Source organism: Chrysemys picta, chromosome 1 (genome assembly GCF_011386835.1).
Source record: "Chrysemys picta bellii isolate R12L10 chromosome 1, ASM1138683v2, whole genome shotgun sequence".
NCBI classification, from domain to species: Eukaryota; Metazoa; Chordata; order Testudines; family Emydidae; genus Chrysemys; species Chrysemys picta.
The window spans coordinates 161,451,874-161,474,652 of record NC_088791.1 but is presented as its reverse complement, the minus strand read 5'-3'; the positions used below and the strand labels follow the sequence as shown (position 1 = coordinate 161,474,652).

The following is a 22,779-nucleotide window of genomic DNA, read 5'->3' as shown; positions in this document are numbered from 1 at the left end:
AGTTCTAGGGCGACGTATAGCCCACTACTCTACCTCCCACTGTATATCCTGTGGGAACTTCACAATGTTCAGTTGTGGAAAACAGGGCAACACACAAGAAATTCCTGGCAATGTTACGCTATATTTGAAACACAAAGTATCATTAAAACACCAAGGAAATCTGTCTTAACAATCCTTGAACTGCCTAGGCAAGACCACTATGCGGAGTGTATCGATAACTTTGTACATTTGGTTTTAAATAAGGCTCTCTCTAACCCAGTCTCATTCCTAACATTAAGAAACGTAGGCCCAGGTGGTTGGCTGGAGTAAAGTGGCATAGCTTCACTGATTTGAATGCAGCTATACTCATTTACACCAGCTGAGGATCTGCCTCCTTGATCGATGTCATAAACATTTACCAAACAAAGGCAGTCTTAAAGCTATCAGGCGTTTGTGGGTTTCACATTTAACTAAGCATCCTCCATATTTAACACGGTATCTTATTTTGATTTATGCATGAAAAATCAAGTAGTCGACCCCACTTTAAAAAAAATATAAAAATTCTCATCATGGCAGAAACCGTACTCTACAGCATTAGAGTGAGTGAGGTTTAGGAGAACAATCATAGGCCAAAACTAAATGGTCAAACTGTCTACTTCTATCTATTCCTTTCCAAGGAAGATTATGCTGTCTACCAGCCCAGCGCAATATATTTTACAGAAGCCTGCTGTGCAGAGTTTGCATAAGCTGTAATTAAGTGCTTCACATAGTTAATGAAATATGTGAATGAATACATTTGTTAACTGCACTCTGGCCAGATGCTGAGTGCATATTTCATGGGGAAGCCTCACTGTAACTTGGAAACTGCACCACACCTCTTTCTGACATATAAATTATTGCCACGGGCACTAAAACAAACCACTGCAGCTGTTTTCCGACCACATACTAGCTTTAATTTCTCTCTTCTTTTAGAATCTGCTATGTCTAGCTCTTGAAATCAGAACCCCCAGGGGGAAAAATTGGCTACGATGGGGAATTTTCCCACTCTCTCACTTCTAATAAGAAACACTGTTATTCCAGGAAGCAACCTATTTTCTTGATCTAATATGTAATTTCTGATCCAATGTTAGTGTGAACATCTTTGCACTTATATGCTCCGGCAGCAGTTCTCAAAGTGTGGTCTATGGAGACCTGAAAGGTCTTGTAGTACTGACTTTTCTCATTTCCAGCTGTCATTACTGGCTCTCTTTTGTAAAGAGCCTGGTCATCTGTAGGAGCAGCTGCAAAAAAGAAGACAGCCTGGCTGCACTAAGAAAAAAAATGTTGCAGCGGTCACAGGAATGTTGCACTATCCTGAATGGGATTGTGACTAGGAGACTGGCAGAAGGGGTATTCAAGAGACACATCTCTTTATTAAGTAGTAATGAGCCTCACTGTGACAAAGCTTAATAACCCCTCTGCTGTGACAAATTTCATAAATTAGCATCCCTTCCTATTTCATGTTTACCCAAGGGAACATTTGGTGTTTGGTTGAGTCAACTCGAATTAGACTAGACAAAGCACTTCGAATGCAACTCAGGGGACAGTCTTTTATTGACAGAAGGCTGGACACCTAACACATTTTTCCGCCCTTTCTCCTTTCTGTGATGACAGAAATAATCTTTTGCAAACTCTGATTTTAAATCAGGGCAGATTACACCACAGGCACGTGCGGACAGGTCATTTTAAAATGCCACTTAAAAACCCGGGTAAACAGTTTTGAGGAACTGAAAATTGCACTGGCCTCAGGTCCAAAGTTTACCATACAGTGTTTAGTCCTGGGCTAGTGCCAAAGAACTTGCTGGGTTAGTGACAGTTCCAAGATACAATATGTTGTGAAACAGGGCTAAAAATAAATACTTTAAACCATTGGGAAGCTGGGAGTGCCAGCATTTCAGATAATTTAAACATTTGTTTCAAGTCCCTGAAGATCACATGCTTTATTGTTAAACATTTATAGTACAGTTGTAATACCTAAAGGCCTCAATTGGAATAGAAGTCCCACAGTAAACTTCTTGAGATTGTACAATCTGAGATACTAGACCTAAAACTTCAGATTAATTACCATCTTGTTTATTTTTAAACCAGTCAGTGGCAACATAATTTTAGCAGCCACTATCTTGATAACTCCTCAAGTCTAATGTTTTTCACCATATTAAGGCTTGGAATCCAAGTGTCAACTCATAACTCCAGCAGTCGGCTAGGCATTAGCAACTAAGCTCAAGTAGAAATTGAATGAAAAGGAAGAAACCTTTTGGTGGACCAGTACAAATGCTTTCAGTACTGTTGTTTCTTAACACAAGTGCTGGACTAGAGATCAGAAAAAGAAGTTTCTATCCCTGAGTGTCAGAAAAAAGAAACTGTTCATGATTATCAGCACTGGGATTCTCTTGAGGTTTGTTTTATCATATATTATTAACCAAGATAAATTCAAACAAACACTGTAATATTACCACAGAAATAATTGAATGGATGACAGAGAGGACAGTGTCAATTATTATTGGATATTACTGGGAGTTTAACAGAAAAATTTGCCATGTCAGGGTCACTAGGAAGTTATTTTGTGCTTAAACAATGGAGGAATGTCCTTCTTGCCTCACTTCAATACTTGAATACTTTCATGTGCACTCGAACCCTCTGTTCTTGCACACAAATAAGGACTGCAGACTGAGGTACCAATTTTGTTACATTCATTATATTTCAGACCAAATTCTATTCTCAAGTTCTCAAATGAAACCCACAAAAGGACCAGGAAACTTGAGCTGCTGTGGGGCCATCCCAGTTTGTGGAAAACAGGTTTTCTCCCTCAACCGGGCAGAGTATGGAGCCCTCCAAACCCATAGACATCCCAAGATCTACAGGGAAATCCAGCGAAGCACCTCCCCGTCACTTTAACCAGACCCTGCCAGAAACTGCCCTAAATTCCCACCCTTAAACCATGGAAGATGGTTTGGCACATGGAAGATGAATCAGGAAAGGTAATACTGACTACGTCAGCCTTGAATCTGCTGATTTTGAAAGGGAGGGATAATGCTGCTCAAATCCACCGAGCCTCAAAGAGGTTTCCATGGAATCTGAAGGAGGAGGATGCTACTGGAGCTAAAAAAACCCTCCACCGCACCAGAAATTCCCCCACATTTATGGGCTTGCTACGCTTTTCCAGCCTCATGAGATTTTTTGTTAGCGTGATCTGGCCAAGGATGCTTAGATGGTTGGCTGCTCTTTAGGGTGCAGCGAGGAATGGGATTTCAAAGCAGGAAGCCCTGTAGAACTGTCAGTTTAATTTTACCGCTTGCTAGTTCCTGCCAAGCTCGCTACAGCTCTACCACTAGACTATATCACTGTTATTAGTCATCAGCTAACTTACTAGTCATTCAGTTGTGTCATTTCACACACAGAAACCTCACCGATTTCCGTCTCAGATTTTGGGCTGAGGAGAGGCTGAGTCACACACGGTGCCTCCTTCCACACCAAGCAATATTTAGAGAGAAAGTCAGGGCTGCAAACCTACAGTCGAAAACAATTTCTTTGAAAATCCGAGGCCGATGGAAATTGGGAGATGTAGGTAGAATGTAATGTACTGGAGCAGAACACAAATGGAAGGACATAAGAAATAAATGAGCAAAAACCATCTGGTCAATTATGTATACCTATAGGGTAATTCTATAGGGAATATTTTAGAATCAGCACACTAGTTTCCTAATGAAGAGCAGACAAATTATTAAGCTATTTTAAGACATACAGTTAAAACTTTGTTTTTATAATGACTACTGACTAATGCAGGATGGGCAACATATTGACACAGAACATGGTCCTCTGTTAAACTTCACATTCAGCTTTTCAGACCAGATCCTCAGTTCTGACCTTGAGATGCCAGGCATAGCTCAGGAGACCATTCTGGCAACCGGTGATTGCCAGAGGATAGAGAAAACCTGACCACATCCTGTTTTATCTCCACCCAGGCACCTTGTACCAAAGGCTGGGAGTGGATTGCATAGGAGCCACTATGCTGACTCTATGCCTCTGAAGGATTCTCCAGCACAGGAGGAATCATGAAAAGCAGCCATGAAAGCAACACAACACAGCTTTAGCAGGACCAAGGATCTGGCCCTTTAAATTTTGGAATGCTTGAAGCTGAACATAAATATTTGAATGAACGTTGCTGTCTCTTACACTGCGGAAGATGCAGCACAGTTTTACTATCGTGCATGTCGTTATTCAGGTTTTCTTTGGTCTGAGAACGGAATTTGGTGTGAAATATAATGAAAGTAAATAAATTGTGCCTCAGTCTGCAGTCCTTGTTTGTATGCAAGGACAGAGTTCAAGTGCACATGAAATCTTTTTTACACTTTTATTGATCAAAGATCAACTGCATTCATATAATGTGCTGTGACTCAGGGAAATGTATCAAACGGATGTCAAAAAGAAACAACAACAAAAAATCCACCTGGTACACTAGATATTGTGACTAAGAAGCATAACCAATTATGCTAAGCTAGCAAAGGAACCCAATGGATTTAAAATGAATAACAGCTACAGTGGTGACTTAAAAGCATCAAAGGTTTGCATTCAAGCAACAAGTGTCAAGCTTAGTGTTAAGCTTAATATTCTAACTGAACTTGTTGAGTAGATTTTGGTTTTTGGGTCTCTTTTGACCAGTTTTTTCCCAAAGACTGAAAAAGGGACTGATTTGGTGAACTCCTATAAGTGAAAGAAATTACTGTCTAACTTTAAATAAGCTAGATTACTCAGCTAATTTAAAACTGGGATAGCTCCGCTGAAGTTAATGGGATTTACAACAGCTGAAGATCTGACATACCTGTCTAGTCCTAATGGAAAGCCGTTAACAAAGGACAATTAGCTTAAATACATCAGAGTAAGTCTCAAAATTCTATTGTAACTGTTTAAAAACTCAAATTCTGATAGATTCTGTGCCGGAAATGGTCCACACAAGAAGTTCACACTGAATGGATTGTAGACTTGATATCTTACAGGTTTTATTTTTGAGAAAAAACACAAAACAAAACTTTGCGGCAAATATATAATGTATCTCATTTTGTTACGAAGTGCTAGTATCCTAGAGGAATTGGTTATTCCATGATTTTTAGGCTGCTTATGGAATGCGCGCGTATATTTTTTGTATTCAAACTATGCTTTTTCCACTTGAAAAAAAATTTCTGTTTTGAAAGGATTAGTTGCATATTAAAGAAATGGACAAATGGTGGGAAAATGGGTCAACGGTGTAGAGTGACAAAGGGACGTGTCTCTCTCAACACTGACAACATAAATGTAATGCCATGTAGCTGGCAGACACAAGGCAAGTGAGAGCTGGATTTCAGAAGAGGTCTTATGCACTTGGAGCCAGTTTAAAATATCTTGCTAAGAAGTTGTTTTGTGGGTAAGAACAAAATGAAAGCAGACAAAAAAAAGACAGAATCTGAGTAATGAAGCAAAGAATCATGTTTTAGAGTTACTGTGTAATCGAAAAAGGATGGTGATTTAAAATTCCCTAGTGTGACAGACTTAGAATATTAGGTGGAAGATTTAGAGCTCTCCTGATAAGATCTACCCTTGGCATTTCTCTTTCATTATAACAAGCCCTTCCTTTTTTCCATGCTATCTCTTCATCCCTGTAACATTGCCTGCATCTGTTCAAATCCTGGCATGTCTTTGTAGGGAGCCTAGAGCTTTCAGACATAGGAGACGAAGGACAGTTCACATGTTCCGCTCCCTTGTGTAAATGAGGACAGAATAAGTATTAAAAAAAAGAGTGAGGGACTCTCTCCCACTGTTTTTGACTCTCTTATATGCAGTCAGTTCTGCTGTCATAGGTATAAAGGGCTTCCACTGGTTTCAATAGGCATGCATCTGCTGTGGCCAGGAGAGCACATGTGCATTCACAAAACCCCACCTTCAGCCACAGTTCCCTGAGTATTATCTTCTATATACTATCCAGAGAGGGCACAATCTTGCATTCCTTGCACACCAAAAACATCCCACTAAAGTCAATGGAAGTTTCAGGTCCATGAAGAGTGGAGGATTGGATCCTAACAATCTACATTTTCAAGCATATCGGGGGAGGGGAACTGTATGGCCTGAATACAATCCAAGTTCAAATGGGGCCCAGCCTGGTTGTGGAGGTGCTACCACAATATAAACCCTAAGCAATAATCCATCAGTATTACATTTTTAAATAAGGATCTATTTTTTAAAAATAAATCCCTGGCTGTCCTAGGACTACAGATAAAGTAAGGGCTTTGTTACGTAAAGATGATTTCAGTTAATTGTCTGTGGGCTGTAGATGAAATGTGCAACCAGGTGTGTAAGATGAAATCCAAGGAAGCAGAGATAGACGAAGGGCCTGTTTCTTCACTCTGCTACTCCAGTTTTACACTAGTGTATTTCTACTGAAATCAATGGTGCTTTGCCAGCATTAGCACACAGTAAGAGCCAGATCCAAAGACTGTTGAGATCTGTAGGGGTCATTCCACTCATTTCAATGGTGCTGGATTAGGGCAGGTTTTCTGTGTAACAACCATCAATATTTAAAACAACACCACTCCCAGCCAACATATTTTCGATTGACTACTGGAGTAGTTACATTGTTTGTTTTAAAGAAAACAGAAATTATAGTATGCAGTTTGGACAATCTAGTTCAGTTTGTTTCTGAATAACCTGTTTTTTTCAGGGGGCTAACAAGATTTTTCAGTTAAAAAAAAAACAATCTGAATTTTAGTAGAATTCATTCACTGCCAGACTAATAAATTACTCTATTAGTCACATTAAGGTAAACAAGCACAGGTGAAATATCAAAAAAGCTCAACTTTCTTAAAGTATTTATTTGCATCCATTAATTTAAAATGGGAAATTATTTACAAGTACATATTGGATAGCTAAAATAGAGTGAATATAAAGTAATCTATTTGAAAGGTTGTTTTCAAATATTTTATTCAGTTTCATGATCACAGTTAATGTACTTTAGCATGTTAGACACATGAATTAACATGTGCATTTTAAAAAATATCAAATTAGGTATAAGTTTTTGAAGAAAGGCATTTTATAAATGTGATTATTAACTTTAACGACACACATCTAAGAAGGCAAGAGCTCTATTAGACCACTGAATGGAAATAATTACTACAAAGCATGTTTACACCAAACTTTAGAGCAAATAAAGACAAATTATGGACCAGAAGTCAATGGAATTATGTGTAAGAATAAAGGTTGAAGGATCAGGCCCTATGAAAACAGACAATAGAAATTCAGTCATGTTTCAGTTCTTGATAGAATGAAAGACATGATGGCCAAAGCAAACTCTGTTTAGGGGTAGGATTTTTTAATGTGGCTAAGTGAGTAGCTCAATGGGGTTTGTATTCCTTACTCACTTTAGACACTTTGCAAAATCTCATCCTACCATTTGATATGCAAGGGAAAGATTGAAACCTATGAAAATAAAGTTCATAAGACAGTGTGAGAAACCTCAGGCTGTCTTACAGTTGAACTCCCGAGTGTAAAATACCTAGTTCATACAGAAAAAGTTGCAGGTCACTGCTCTGCATTACATACATTTCTTTGGTCACTTTCAAAGTTCCAGCCACTGGTGTGAAGATGATTTGGGAGGGGATGGGGAAGGGGGATTGTTTTACTTCTGTGAGTAAAAAGGATAGGCTTATTTTAGGAGGCATGTTTAGGCAAGTAATTTCTATTACAGATTGTGAGGTAACACATCTTTTTCCACTGAAGCATACGGAGAGTTTCTACCTGGTACTTGATAACACAATCAGAATCCAGTAATTGGCAAATAATTCTCTGGAAAATCTTAATGAATGTTAAAATGTTAGTATTTGTTTAAAGTCCAATGTGAATTAAGGCCCCAATTCACGGAAACAACCACAGTCACGACAGCACACAAACACATGCTTAACATTTAAGCATGCGCTGAAGAGTTTAGTAAGTTTGAGTTTACATACTTTGCAGAATTAGGGGATAAAATTGGCTCTCTCCCTTAATGAGCTGCAGACAAGTTTAAGTACAGTGTGTCCTCTCTACACTCTTCTTCAAAGATGTAAATTTAATTATTAGAAAATTTGCAAGACTAACTTGGTATTTAATTGAGAAGTGTAAACCTCACTGTGACTTTTTATTGGGGAATTGAGGGGAAGAGGCAAACTTCTCTGCCACCGCCTCAATGCATTAATTTACAGCTCTGTATGACCTGAAATGACTTCATGTTCTGACAGTTGTAGCTGACTCTTTCATACATGTACAAGGCAAAGAGAATCAATGCTGGAAATATTACAAAATGTGACAAAGGTATCTAGAAACTCTACAATCTAACAAGCACAGGAAAGATTGTCTAATGGATAAAACATGGTTTATGACATATGAGTTGCACAATTATGTTTTCAGATGAAATCATGATATAGTGAATGTAACCCACTAAGTATTAAAAGCAGCTTTTGGATTACTGCATTTCCTTTGGGAATATCTGAAGTTAATCACCTGATGAGCTCTACATTTTCTGTTGTCACAAAAACCATCTTATTGAACCAATAAGAGCTAAATGACAATGTCTGACAATCTATATGAATATGACACAAGTCAAAAGCATAATAGCTTTCACTGTATATCTTGTGTTACACTGTTCCCTCTGTATAAATATTGTTCTTGGAAATAAAACATACCATGATATAAAAATGGCATTGATGGCTGAACAGATTACATTCCATTTAAAATGAAAATGGAAAGCAAATGGAAGTCAACTAAAGTAGCCTTTTAGTAGAGGAAGCCCTATTAAAATTAGCATTCATCGGGGAGGTGCAGCCAACAATCACAATAGCATCATGCAAACCCAATGAATTATTTATCATCCTATTTTTTCTTTTACAGAATGTAAAGCCTTTTACCTCTCCTTTGTTGCCATAACTTCACTATGCTGAGAAGAGGCCTTCTTTTCTTTGACACCCTCTTAACTGTCTCACGTTTATGGCTTTAGAGCTTATTCCAGTATTTGTCCAGTAGCTAAATAGGCAGTTTAGAACTGGTTCACATTAATGCCTCATACTAAAAGATGTCCCCTTTATCATTAAAGATGTCATCCAGATTAATGTATGTCCTTATTCTGGGGCAAGTTACAACTCTCTTGGGTTTTGACATGGATGCAAAGTGGCAATACATAGAGTCAAAGACTGCACAGTGCCTACCAGTTTCATGCTACATAGACAGAGTGTCACTCAATTAAATAAGGGGGTAAAATGACAAAAAAAGAGTTGAAATTTAAATACTAGCTCATATGGTTCTGTCAATCCCTTGTCCCTGCACCCAGTGTTTATTTTCTATTTGAAAACTCATGCACTGACACTATAAACTGGGAATTGAAACTAACAAAAAATCCTTTGCTCATGACTTTGGGACACTGTATTAATATAAAAGAGCATTCAAGCATCTTAAATAAATATATTCGATGTCTGGAATTACAGCACATTCAAGGGATAAATACTGCCATAATTACAACAGCATGATTTAATCTCCATACCGTTTTTGATCAATTTTGGTCTAATCTGGACTATAAAACAACGTGGGGATCAGAACCTGCATCTCAAATGCTCTGCAGAACATTCTTCCCGTATTCATTTACAGTACTGAAACAATTAAAAAAACATTACAGTATTTTTCTCCCAGCTGCTTATGTCTGTAGCTTTAGCTACTATAATACACTTTGTATACCTCAAAACTACACATAAAATATCAAAGATCACCAAATAAATAAAAGCAAAAGAAAACTGGAACAGTACTGCATTTTACACTTGAGACAAGATTCCTCACTCCCAACAAGAATTCAGAGAGGACTGGGATAATTGCTTTTTGTTTTTTAAAAGAAAGATTTATACATAGGTTCAGATCCAGAAATTAAGTTTAAATGCAAAAATATCTACAGGTTTAGCTAAGTGAGAATGAGTTCAGTAATGAATGATACAACATAATTAGAATAAACAAAGCAGAAAAGCATCATATTTTGGTTTGCTTGAGATATACATAAGGTGCAACAATTTCTTCTCTAGAAGCATTTGTGGACATATGTCAATGGGTGAAAGTATTTGCTGAAGTACATACCACAGCAATCCGATTTTCCAGAATGAAAGCAACTGAAAATAATAAAAATTAAAAAACAAAAACAAACCCAATACAGTAAAATGTTGGTCTGAAATTTTCTTGTGCTAACAAATTTTGTTACCTGAAAATACTGCAACCCTTTCCAGTAGATTCAGGGAAAATTCTTGCTATTGAAATCAAGACATCACTCCGAGAACCAACAAAGGCAAATGCCTAATGAACTATAAAGCTTTGCAGGATTTCTGCTACTCTCAGTGCCTAACTGCTTAAAAATTAAGCATATCTACAAAAAGGTTTTTAAGTATCTGAAAACAGTCATATCCAGTAAATTGACCCAGCCCTAACCCCTCTCTAAGGAAAAGCAGATCAAGTAAGATATTGATTCACATAGAAAAAAGTAATTTTTTTTTCTTTTAAAAAAGGTACCATTAATATACAGAAATATCTTAAGGAACAATACTGAAATTTAAATTGAAGAATGATGGGGTGCTCTGGCAAAAATATATCTATTCTACTGGGTTCTAGAGAAATAAGTTAGTACCATTGTCAAGGTGAATGGCCTGCACCATACAATATTTGGATTTCAGCTAATTATAATTTATAAAGTGGTCCAAAACGTCAACAGCCACCTCACTGTGACCCAACAGTTTTAAATGTTGACAGTTTTTTTGTTTTGTTAAAATAATTTAGAAAAGGTTAATAAAAATTTTAATAAAAATATTGCCACATGCTACAATGGCATAATAAGGGGTTCTTTACCAGTCTCATTTCTACCTGAAGTTTAAAAAGCCTTTTAACTCTCTTATTACTATTAAAGTTTATTTCTTTTTTCTTCCCTTCCTCCAACATATCCTCCTCCAGCATCTTTGAGGGTGATATTTTACATGCATTTTAATCATATTTTCCAAGCTATCTGCTTTTTATCAATATGTCATCATTTGTTACAACGAGTGTATTATGTTTTATAGCATTTCCCAACATTTAAACTGAAGATCTGCACTTATCTACAGCAACAAAAGGCTAAAATCTAGCAACTATTAATAGAGTTACTTTCCATATGGCTATTACATCAAATTAGAATTACAAATCCCTCCCCACCCCAAAAAAACACATCAATTCAGTCAAGTATAAATAAGAATGCCTGATAGAACCATGTAAACTCTCATTATTTAAAGACTTAATTCAAGAGCTTCAAACTCAACCTAATACTATCAAAACTTCAGCCAGTATGAAGAAGACTAATAGAAAGTTATTGCTGGGGTCCAATCTGGTCAATCTTTGTGCTATGACGCAAAACGTAGGGAAACATCTTGTGCTATGAAAGAAGTACCCTGTTGAATTTGTAGCTTCAGATTAATTTCTAGTAATCATTTTGCATCTCTTGGTAGGAAACAACCACCTGGCTTATGCAATATTTTAAGTCAATATAGTGAAGATATAGTCCAAGTGATACACTTGGTGCTGGCTTTTGGGATGTATTTATGAGAGCAGAATACATAAAGAAAACAAAAGGACAGGAACTGGCAGGTGGATCTCTGCTTAATAGCCTAACTTTAGTCAAACATTATTCTTCAATCCTGGTTTTCTTGCATACAACTTACCACTTTACTAACACAAACTATAACTGGCTCTTTTTATACAATCTACAAAGCCAATTTAGATTGCGCATAGTAATTACAACAATTCCAGTGTCTGTCAAATGTAAAAGGTATGTATATCAGTGTGCATGTATACTGAAGTCATGTCTTCAAGGTTTTTAGAATAGTGAAGTAATACTAAGGTCACTTCTGAACAATGTATTTGTAGTACTTTTTTTTGTTTACATGAGCATTTCACCCAGTCATTTAGACCTCTATGCAGAATAAAGGAACCCTCCAATGCATGAAAGACCAGTCCATAATCTGCAGTATTGTTCTTTCCCATATGCCACTCTTTTTTCTAATGCAAATCATTCTGGTTATTCAATGCTAAATTAAAAAAAACAAACAAACAACAAAAATCAAACACAGCCTGTCAGAATTTTTGCCAGTAAACTCTACCACTGTGGTAGCAAATATAAAAGTGCAGAACATCTGGACCACATGGTTGAGCAAACACCGCTAACAATGGTACATCTGTCCATGCTGCCTTATGTTCTCCAGAACAGGTTTTTAAATTCATTCTACAATATAAATGTAGGCATAACCTATTATATAAACCATCTTAGAACTTAAATCTTCATGTACAAAAATGACTAAGAATATCTAATAACTAGTGCAGTGCGTCAGTGTTTTTTTTTTTTTTTGTATTTTTGTTTAGAATAACTAGGTATTATATGAAACTAGTTTCCATACCCTCTGGTTGATAGAAGAGATGCTGTGTGAGCTACTGTAAAGGCAGCCTTTTTCACACAAACCACCTATTTACTGTTTAAAAGCCTTCAATAGAAAGCAAGCTCCAGGATCATTCCATTTCTTTTCATTATTAGACAAATAACACCACCTTCCTAGATTCTGGGTTCCAATTGGAGGACTTGGCCCAAGTTGCTAACTTCTGGCTTCAAGTGAAATCTGGGCCACTCACAGCAAGAAGCACTTGTTTGCAGGTCTATATTTTCCATCATATGGACTGACTAGCTTCCCTTGGTAAAGACAAGGCTAGGATATTAGGTAAAGCACAATGTTTTACAATAAGGTGGAGCTTCACTGGTCGGCGCAGGAAATAAGCACCGGAGCCTGAGACATTTCTTTTGGCTGTCCGTCACGTGGGAGAGGCGCTGCCCTCTGACTTCTACAAAACAAAACAAAAACAGAAAAACATCCATAATTATATGCAAAATGGTAGATTTTTGAGACTAGAAAGGATGAAACGCGTGGATGAAGTCATTTAATTGTCTTATTCTACAGAACCATAAACATTTTCTATTTTGTGGCATGCTACAAGGAAATAGTCACGGAAAATGTCCTATGAAGCCAATGTGAAACAAATTTGAAGTCTTGATGGCATCCGAGTAGGCCACAGAAGCACAACAGAAAATACAGAGCTAAACAATAAATTACAAGCACACAGGGGCAGCCGTTTATATTGTGACACAGCTGGAGACCTGAGAAATAAAAGAATATTGCTTACGTGTGGAAGAGAACGTAAACACACAAGGAGGCACATGCTGAAAATAAACATCAGCTCTGGATTTGAGTTACAGCAATATGGTGAAATACTCCCCTCATCCCATTTACACTTACTGCATTTCAGGAAGCAGTAAACAGCGCATCCAATGACTTGCGAGTGGCAAAGTATTTTGGTTCCTCTAGAATCTGCTGCCAACTTTTCATGACCAACTCCACGTTGTTACTATATTTACGTTAGTTTGTACAGGATACCCCTGTACAGGACTTCGTAAAGACGAACTCCAAAAGAAGTCCATGTTCACCAGTATTATGTGCTGGCATTCAACATAAATCGTGGAAGCAGATGGACTTTGGAGATTTCATTTGCAGTTCATCTTTTAAATTTGCACAGACAGCCCATCTCTGCATTTTAACTACAAAAATAGTGATGACTTCTGAGGATAATGTAACACATCAAATATATATTAACAAAAGCTTTGGGCCCATGTGACCAAGTGCAACCCTGTATTCACACCCCACATACTTGTGTAATAATCTTTGCACAAAATATGCCCTGTGAGGTATAATTTGAAAACTAGTCATTCACTGGTCAGTACTATCATGGTGAAATGTATGTAGCAACATTATAGGTAGAGTTATGAGTTCCCCCATATGAGGTTGGTAGCACATGTTCAAACCCACATAGCCCTGATTAGGCAGCAGGTCTATCTTACACAAAGGAGCATGTGTTTACCTAAAGTGACTATAAGTAGTAAACAGGGTCCTTGAGACAGCAAGAGGGAGATGAGGCAAATCTACATGTCAGCATACACAGGAGAGAAGAAAAAAGCATGGGTGCACCTTCACCCCCAGACTCCTGTCGCCTTCTTTACTGTTTGGATAAGCTTTGCTTTGAGAGGAAACCCTCAGAAGAATCCACTTCAAAGGGGGACTGGACTATAAAAATGAGGTGCAAAAACACACCAGGGAATCTCACTCTCTCTCTCATTCACCTAAGATGACAAAGGATACTCCTGGGGGAATTCTGTGCCACTGCGTGCGCTAGGGTAACCAGATGTCCCGATTTTATAGGGACAGTCCCGATTTTTGGGTCTTTTCCTTATATAGGCTCCTATTAACACCCTCCCCCCACCCCCATCCCGATTTTTTAGTCTTGCTGCCTGGTCACCCTAGCGTACACACATAATTCAAGTGCTGTGCATAATTTCCCAGCCCCCACAGAAAATAACTTCTACCCAGAAAGTTGTTGCAGTTCTGCCTTTTTCCCCACAAGAGGGCGCTGTGGCGCTAGAACAGAGCAGCCGCTCCCAGATAGCCCCAGCTACCACAGGAAAGAGAAAGGCTGCAGTGCCTTCTTCACAGCACCTCTCAGTCCAGGTCAGGAGACACGGGATATGGGGAGACGGACAGCATGAGCACATGGGGGGGGCACAAACAGGGGTTCATCAGGGCTAGTGGAGGAGGACAGACAAGGGCAGGGGCTGAATGGGAGTGGAGGCACAGGGCCACGGGGGGAATGGAGTGCAGGGCCTCATGGGGGAAGTGAGGTGACTGAGTGGGTGCACAGAGACATGGGGACAGGGGCGGGGTGCAGGGACACATGGGGGAAGGGGGCCGCTATGCGGTGGCATAGAGACACAAGAACAGGGGGAGGAGGTGCAGGGACACATGGGGGTGCAGGACACATAGGGATGGGCAGATGTGCCTGACTGAATTAGAGGGGCTAGAGGTCAGCCAGGGTCTGCATGGGGGAAGCTCCCTAAGAATCCCTCCTCCTGTCCCCTCCCCCAAAACCCTGTTCCATACTTTTCCACCCATATCCAACAACCCTCACACCCAAGCTCCTTCCCAGCAATTACTTCCCTCTCCCTCAGCTCCTCTCTTACCTGACTCCCCCAACCCTTTGCACGGCTTCTGAGGGGTGCGGAAAATACGTTTCAGTAGTGTAGTTTAAATTAATTATTACTCAGAGTTCTGTATTAATATGTCTAGTAAGGAACCTGTCCAAAAATAAAAAATCCCAAATCTTTTTTTGTTGTCTGTATTGTTACAGACATACTTCCTGACAGGTATTTTTAAATAAATTGCCAAAATAATTGAAACTGGTGTGATTATATTGTGTTATTTTGACAAATAAAATACACAGAATTTTTCAAATTTTAAAATATTGTGTGCAGAATTTTTAATATTTTGGTGCACAATTCCCTCCGGAGTAAAAGGAACCATCCTGATGGACTTTGGGAGGGGTTCTGACCAGAGAATTTCGTCAGCTCTGTTGCAGGGAACATGTGGTAAGGATTTTACCTTGAACCAAGTCTAACCTGTTAAGTTTTAGTTACTAGAAAGCATTTTATCTTTATTTCTCGTCATCATTTCTGACTTTAACACCTTATACCTGTACTCACTTCTGATATCTCTCTTTATCATTAAATAAATTTGTTTCATTCTTTAATCAAAACTAATCCAGTGTTGTGTTTAAACTGAATTATCTGGTAACGCCAGTAAAAGTAGCAAACTGTTATACATTGACCCCCTCGCAGGGGCCATGGACCTGTACTATCTGAACTGTCCAGGAGAGGACTGGATAGTGCACAACACACATTTTTGGGGAAAAAAACTGGAACTGGGAGTGTGTTAAGGCCATCCTGCAAGCGATAACCAAGGCTGGTGGAAGCCAAAGTGTTGACTGGAGGGTGGCTGGCAGGCTGTAGCTATACACAGACACTCAGGGAGTGACCTGCATGCTGTTTGAGAGGCCCAGGTTGGGAGCTATACCAGCAAAGCATTGGGAGGAACCCCAGGTTGCAGGGCAGGTGGTGACACAGACCATCACTGGTCTGGATTGCACCCCAGACTGTGACAGCCTCATTCTCCTTTTAAGTTACTTTACACCACTCTGGGAGTGTTAAGGTGCCTTAAAGTGGGTGTAGGTGCAGATGTGTTTTGCGCCCATTCTAAGGCACCTTAACACTGCCAGCATAAAGGAGAATTGGGTCCTTTGTATTTAGTAATGATATATGCTAGGTAAAGGAAGGTTACTGATCTTATAACAACTGGAGTTCTTCAATATGTGAGGTCCCTCTGAGAATTCTCTGTGGGTGCGCAGTGTGACTCCTATTTGCACTTCCTGATATGACTGTCCCTTGAGGAGCCAGATGTCTAAATAGGAGAATACATGATAGCATTAATGGCATAGATGTGCTGCCACTACAGACTTGACCTTTGTAAAAACCCGCGGGGCTGCTGAAAGGACAAAGTGGAGCACCTTCTATTGGAAACGGTCTCATCCCACCATAGAACGCAGGTATCTCCGGTGCACTGGGTGGATAGCGTGTCTTAAATCAAAAACTGCAAACTAGTCACCTTCATTCAGAGAGGGAATTATGATAGCCAGGGTAATCAGCCTGCATCCTGAGTGGTGGATGAAGACATTCAACTGCCTGAGGTCCAGGATGGGTCCACCCCTCCTCCTTTCTGGGCATTGGGAAGTATTTGGAATAAAAGCCCTTCCCCTTGCATTGAGAAGCTACTGGCTCTATAGCTGGTAGGTGGATTAGGGAGTCTACCTCCTGCCTGAGAAGCCTCTCATGAGAAGAATCCTTGCAGAGGAACGGTGAGGGAAGTTTTGGAAAAGGGGTAGACAGGAACTCAATTGTGTTGAGGTGTTGTCTAAGACCCATTTGTCCGTAGTTAAGTGCTGCCACATTGGAAGAAAACAGGCCAGGCGGCCACCAAAGGGGGTGGGGAAGACAGGTTGTGCGAGGACTGGTTGATGGCTCTTGATCGTCCCTCCAAATGATGGCTTGGTAGACAGCTGTGTCTGGAGAAGGAACAGTGGTGCAGTGTGTCTTGCACACTATACCATCTGGCACTTTCTCAGTGGCTCATAGGACTCCTGGGGATAGAGCAGCTGTGGGCTTGGCTGGTATCTATACTGTGGCAGCTTAGAATATTTTCTGTGATGTGCTGGGGTGTATATTCCAAAGGAATGCAGGGTGGCACCCGAGTCTTTAAGTGAGTGAAGTGATTCATCAGTTCTTTCAGTGAAAAGGTTGTTGCCTTTGAAGGGAATATCTACCACCACCCGTACATCCTTTGGGAAACCCAATGCCTGCAAGCAAGAAGCCCCTCTAGCAACCACTAAGATCGCCATGGAGTGAGAAGCTACGTCTGCTGCAATCAGTGAAGCCTGAATGGATTACCTGGCCTCTAGTCTTCCTTCATCTAGAATAGCTGGAATTGGGGCCTACATTCCTGGGGTAATTTACTGATGAACTCCGAGAGATTGTTACAGTTAATAACGTCATATTTCGATGTGGGTTCCTGGCAGTTTGCAACATGGAAGAGTAGAGTGGCTGGAGAAAAGCTCTTTCTGCCAAAGAGATCTAGTCTCTTGTCATCCTTGCCCGTACCATAGTGAAATGTATTTCACTCCATGACCACTTGGACAAGCACGGAGTTTTGGGTTTGGTTGCGAGAACAAATATTCTGTGCCCACACAGGGAACAAAATACTTCTTTTCAACCTTCTTCGGGGTAGGAGCACAAGTGGCTGGTGTAACGTCTTGATGATATTTTTCAAGATTTACAGGTTGGTTCAGAAACGAGAGCTAAAGCTGGAAGCTTCTTCGCCTTCATTTATCCTTTTGATTGAGTTTTTCTCTCGAGACCTTTGCTCGAAAAATCAAATGCTTTAATTATATCTTTGCAAGTCAAGGACTTGGACATTGTTACAGCTTCTTGACTGATGTACGCCATCTTAAATGTCTGAACCAGATTACAGAGGCTGATATTGATTCCCAAGTTAAGGCACCAGTATTATTGGGAAATAAGATGTTTGATTATTTGCAAGTCACCTACTCTGAGGAATATGACCCTGAGCAAGAGTACAAAATGAGTCACTGTCCAAGCCAGACCCCTGCTTGGTTTCGAGATCCTACTAATGCATTCCCGAAACAGAAATATTTGAAGAGATCTACGGATTTGAAGTGGAGAAAGTGCTCGCAGTTATGGCGCAGGAGATAGATCTAGCTTATAAGGAGATGAAACAAAAGATCCTTCCAGTTATCACGTGCCTGAAAGACCTCAACACAACAAAATGAGAAAACTTCACTTAAGCATTTCCTTTTTGCAAAGTGCAATCTTAACAGCTGGTGATGGAACGGACTCAGTCCAAGCACACGTTGAGAAGAATTTCTGAACAAATTTAGTTTGCATGAACTAATCAGACATTCATCTGGGCTCAAAAAAGGACTTTAAAATTTGTGGGCTGCCTTAATTAGCAAAGACAATCACTGTAACTTCTACAATAGGAGAACAAATCTTTAGCTGGATGAAACTGGTTAAAAAGGTGCCGAGATCTACCTCGAGTGGACTATTTGTTCTTTCTTGCTTGTGAAACGGACATAGTTGACTCCCTGCACATGGAGAAAAATAACAGAAAAGTGGAGTGCAATTAAATCACGGAAAATTTCCCTTGATTTAAAAACATTTAAAGTAATTATTACTTGCCTGTTTTGTTGCTTCATCATAGGCTGCAGGATTTCTGGTTTAGTTAGCCTGCAACCCTGACACTATTCAGTTACATTGTGGGAACAGTTTGGTAAATTTTTTAGACTTCACCCTCCCTCCCCCACCCCCAATTTGAGATCCTAATTGGTACCCCTTGTGTGCCAAATGTCATTCCAAAATTACCTCATTAATAGGGAGTGCCACTTTGGAGGGAGCCATTGACTACAGAACATTTAGGAGCTTGTGTGTGGGATCCTGAATCTCTTTCAATGGGATCTAAAGGGTTTTAGCAATCCTCTGGAGAAGTTCTTGTTACTGCCTGTAAGCATCTGGAGGGGTTAGGAACGGGTCATCCCTTCATCCAGAGATGATGATGCTGCCATCAGCAGATCCAGTGGAGCTGGCTGCTCCAATTCCTCTGGAGAGTGTTCTGCTGGTCGTGATTTCTGTTGAGAGCAGAGCCCCGTCTGGTCAAAGTCTGGGAGTCAATAGTAAGTGTCCCAAGCACTCCAGTATGGCCAATGGGCAGGATCACAGGGGTAGGGGCAGACCCCTTGGGGGGTATCATTGATTGCTGTCATCAGGTATGGGTCCATCAGATGCAAGGGTCTCCAGAATGCTTTAGAAACCCTATCTGGGCTGATGCTCAGCATGGGGACTTGTCGGAACTGGAGGTATTGGCTCCTGCTCTTCCTCAGAGTACGAGGTGTCTGACTCAAATGGCAGAGGCATCAATACCATGTGTCTTATGGCAGCTCTCCAAGGCATATTCTGGTGAGTACGGAGCATCCCCAGCTCTGCTCATGGTCAGGACTGGTGAGTAATGGGTGGGGAGTGTAGTGACGTGTCTCACTCGCACCAGGTCCAACAGGATCAATGACTCCTGGTCCGTGTAAATTGTTACATCCTTGAGAAGGGTGTACACCAAGGTATGGCCGGAGGAAAACTGGCCAGAATCGTTGGTATGGGATCTGTCAATGCAGCCTGAGGTATGGTGTCATGAGGTACTGCTGGAGGCAGATGGCGAGTGCTCTTGACTGACTGTCTATATACACTTTCGTGGCTGGTTTTGGGCCACTGGAAGCTCATGGTACTGTCAGTGCTGTCCCGTGTTCCCCATGAGCTCCAGGCACACCCACTCCAGGGCATGGAGTCTCACTTAGTCACGAGCAAAGGGGAGATGCCACCCTCTTCCTCAAGGACTTATGGGAAAATTCTGACTTCTTATGTGGGTGTTTCTCTCTACCCTCATTATGGAGTACTCTTAGAGGAGTTGTTGGGCCTACTTGAAGATGCTGGAGGGGCACTGGTGGGAGGTTCTGGTCGATGCGGCGGAGAGCAAGAGAATCCCAGATCAGACAAAAGCCTAATGGAGAGCTCCATCAGATGCCTGAACTCCTGGGACTGCCTGCTAGGAGGGGAAAAGGATTGGCAGATGTCACATTCTGATGGCAGTAAAGGTAGCTCTCATGCAGGTCACTTACTGTAAGACCCAGTAGGCAAGGCAAGGCTTGAAGCATCAGACCTGGGGCTTAAGCACTCCAAACATTGGGGGAATAGGGGAACCCCCTGATCCCTGTTAAGTAACTACAACTTATAAATTGACTAACTATCAGAGAAAAATGATAATAAAAACTGTTTACAATATGTACAGGTTAAAGCCCAAGCAAGTTCGAAGGCTATGGACATAGGAAAGTCTCGTCTCAGACTGTGAGCGGTAGAAAGGAACTGACGAGTCAGTCGGTCTGTGCCAGCTCTTATGCCTACAGTTTGCAGCATGAGGAGGCACAGATATGGAATTTGGATACTGCTATGAAGAATTTCTGGTCCTGAGTGTTCAGAGTACATGCACACCCACAGTGAATACCCATAAGAACCAGCACTCAAAAAAGATCTCAAGCTAGAGCCGATCAGAAGTGTTCAGATGAAAACACTCTGGCATTTTCCAACCAGCTAAAATTAGAGAAGAGGACTTGTTTTCCATAGCCTCTGGGGCTCTGTAAAATGAGTTAGTAACTAAATATAGGCAACCAAACAAAACATGTTAAACATGGTAACCTTCCTGTGATGTTCTTCCTACAACTCCCAGGTATCCACAAAGTACTTTACATACAAAGAAAAGGGCGGCGGCAGATACTCGCAGGACAGCATGGGGTATAAATCAGGGCAGAATCTGGCACAGCAAATCCAAGTCTGTATTTTGTCTTCAATTCTCCAGATTTGTAAGAGGTATTTGCTTAGTTTCTGTTAGAAACGAGATCCCAGGCATTGGTTCCACATATGATTGGAAACTGAACAGCGATTTGTCCAACTACTACTACATCTACATGTCTGTTATTCAGACATAGGCGGGGTGAAAGTGAGCCGGTACAGGCCGATATGGCGTACCGGTAAGAAGCCGTTACCACCCCGTATGCAGCCCACAAGCACCATGGCAGTGCTTTATCGTCCCTGTCCCTTTTGTCTCCCCTGTTGGCAGCCCTTTTAAATTTTTGCCCCGGGCCCTTTTAAATCACCGCCGGAGCCCCGAGCGGCAGGGGCCAGGCAGCACAGATGGGCTGGCTGGGGGATGCTGACCCCCCAGCGCCCCCCTTCCACCCAAGGCTTGGCTCCCGTACTGGTAAGTTTATTATTACTTTCACCCCTGACCATAGGTAATGTGTTACTTGGCATTGCTATTAGGGGAGAATAAATTGTGAACAAAATAAGAAAAAAAATGCCAACAAGTTGAAGTAGCCCAACATCATTTCAGAATAGGCACTGAAACAGTGAAAAAGGTGGGCAAGGAACTCTTGGACAAATTAAGGGAATGAATAAGACTGAACCAACTTGACCTCCTTTTCTCCAGTGTAAATCGAGGCATTACCCTGGAATCAGAGAAGTTTAATTTACACCACTGTAACTGAGAATAGAATTTGATTCAGCATCTCTCCTGGTCTCTCTTTGGTCTTTCATATTGCTATACATGCAAGGAAGCAGAAGTTGTTTCACACCTTTGCTTTTGTTATTAATAGGGTTGTTTTCTGCAGGACTGCGTGGAGAGACCAAGGATATCACTGTGTGAAAACTTTTCTTATGAGAAATGTCTTTTTAAAAGAAAATGACTTCTGCAGAAGATAGTTGATTGCAAAAAGACTTATCTGATTTTTGTTCTGTGCATGTGTGATTTTCCAAATCTCCTTGCAATAGTCAAATACACATAGCTGAATATTAAAACCAATTTTATTAACAAGGGGACTATTGGCCTGGCCCATGAGGTTGTCCATACTGTTTATAAAGGTCAGCAGCTGGCAAGACTGTCAACGTCCTGACATGATTTCTTTGAGCAGATTTCTCATAGGAGTTCCTTGAGCACAGCTGGGAGCGTGTCCCTCAGCCCCATTATGGATAGGGCCCTACCAAATTCACAGCCATGAAAAATGGGTCATGGTCCATGAAATCTGGTGTCCCCTCATGTGCTTTTACCCTATACTATACAGATTTCACGGGGGAGACCAGCATTTCTCAAATTGGGTGTCCTGCCCAAAAGGGAGTTGCAGGGGCGTCACAAGATTATTTTAGGGGTGTCACAGTATTGCCACCCTTACTTCTGGGCTGCCTTCAGAGCTGGGTGGTTGAAGAGCAGCAGCTGTTGGCCACGTGCCCAGCTCTGAAGGCAGCAGCCTGCCAGCAGCAGCACAAAAGTAAGCATGGCAATGCCATACCATGCCCCCTTTACTTCTGTGCTGCTGCCTTCAGAGCTAGGTGGCCGGAGCGTGGCGGCTGTTGACAAACGGCCCAGCTCTGCAGTCACTGCTCTCCAGCTGCCCAGCTCTGAAGGCAGCGCTGCCGCCAGCAGCAGTGCAGAAGTAGGGGTAGCAGTACCGCAACCTCCTCCTTCCCCACAATAACCTTGCAAACCCCCCCCCCCCCCCCAACAACTCCTTTTTGGGTCAGGACCCCTACAATTACAACACGGTGAAATTTCAGATTTAAATAGCTGAAATCATGAAATTTATAATTTTTAAAATCCTATGACAGGGAAATTGACC

The 22,779-nt window shown here is 40.9% G+C and overlaps 1 protein-coding gene across 50 annotated transcripts in view; it reads right to left on the bottom strand.

Annotated features, from left to right (window-relative positions):
* Positions 1–6,839: 6,839 nt before the first annotated feature.
* BBX (BBX high mobility group box domain containing) overlaps positions 6,840–22,779 on the bottom strand; it is a 201,401-nt gene continuing 185,461 nt past the window's right edge. For all 50 annotated transcript variants that reach the window (XM_065574298.1, XM_065574435.1, XM_065574287.1 and 47 more), the window contains one exon: positions 6,840–12,900. In XM_065574298.1, the coding sequence (XP_065430370.1) occupies positions 12,813–12,900 (88 nt within the window). In that variant the 3' untranslated portion in view covers positions 6,840–12,812. The remainder of the gene's footprint in view (positions 12,901–22,779) is intronic.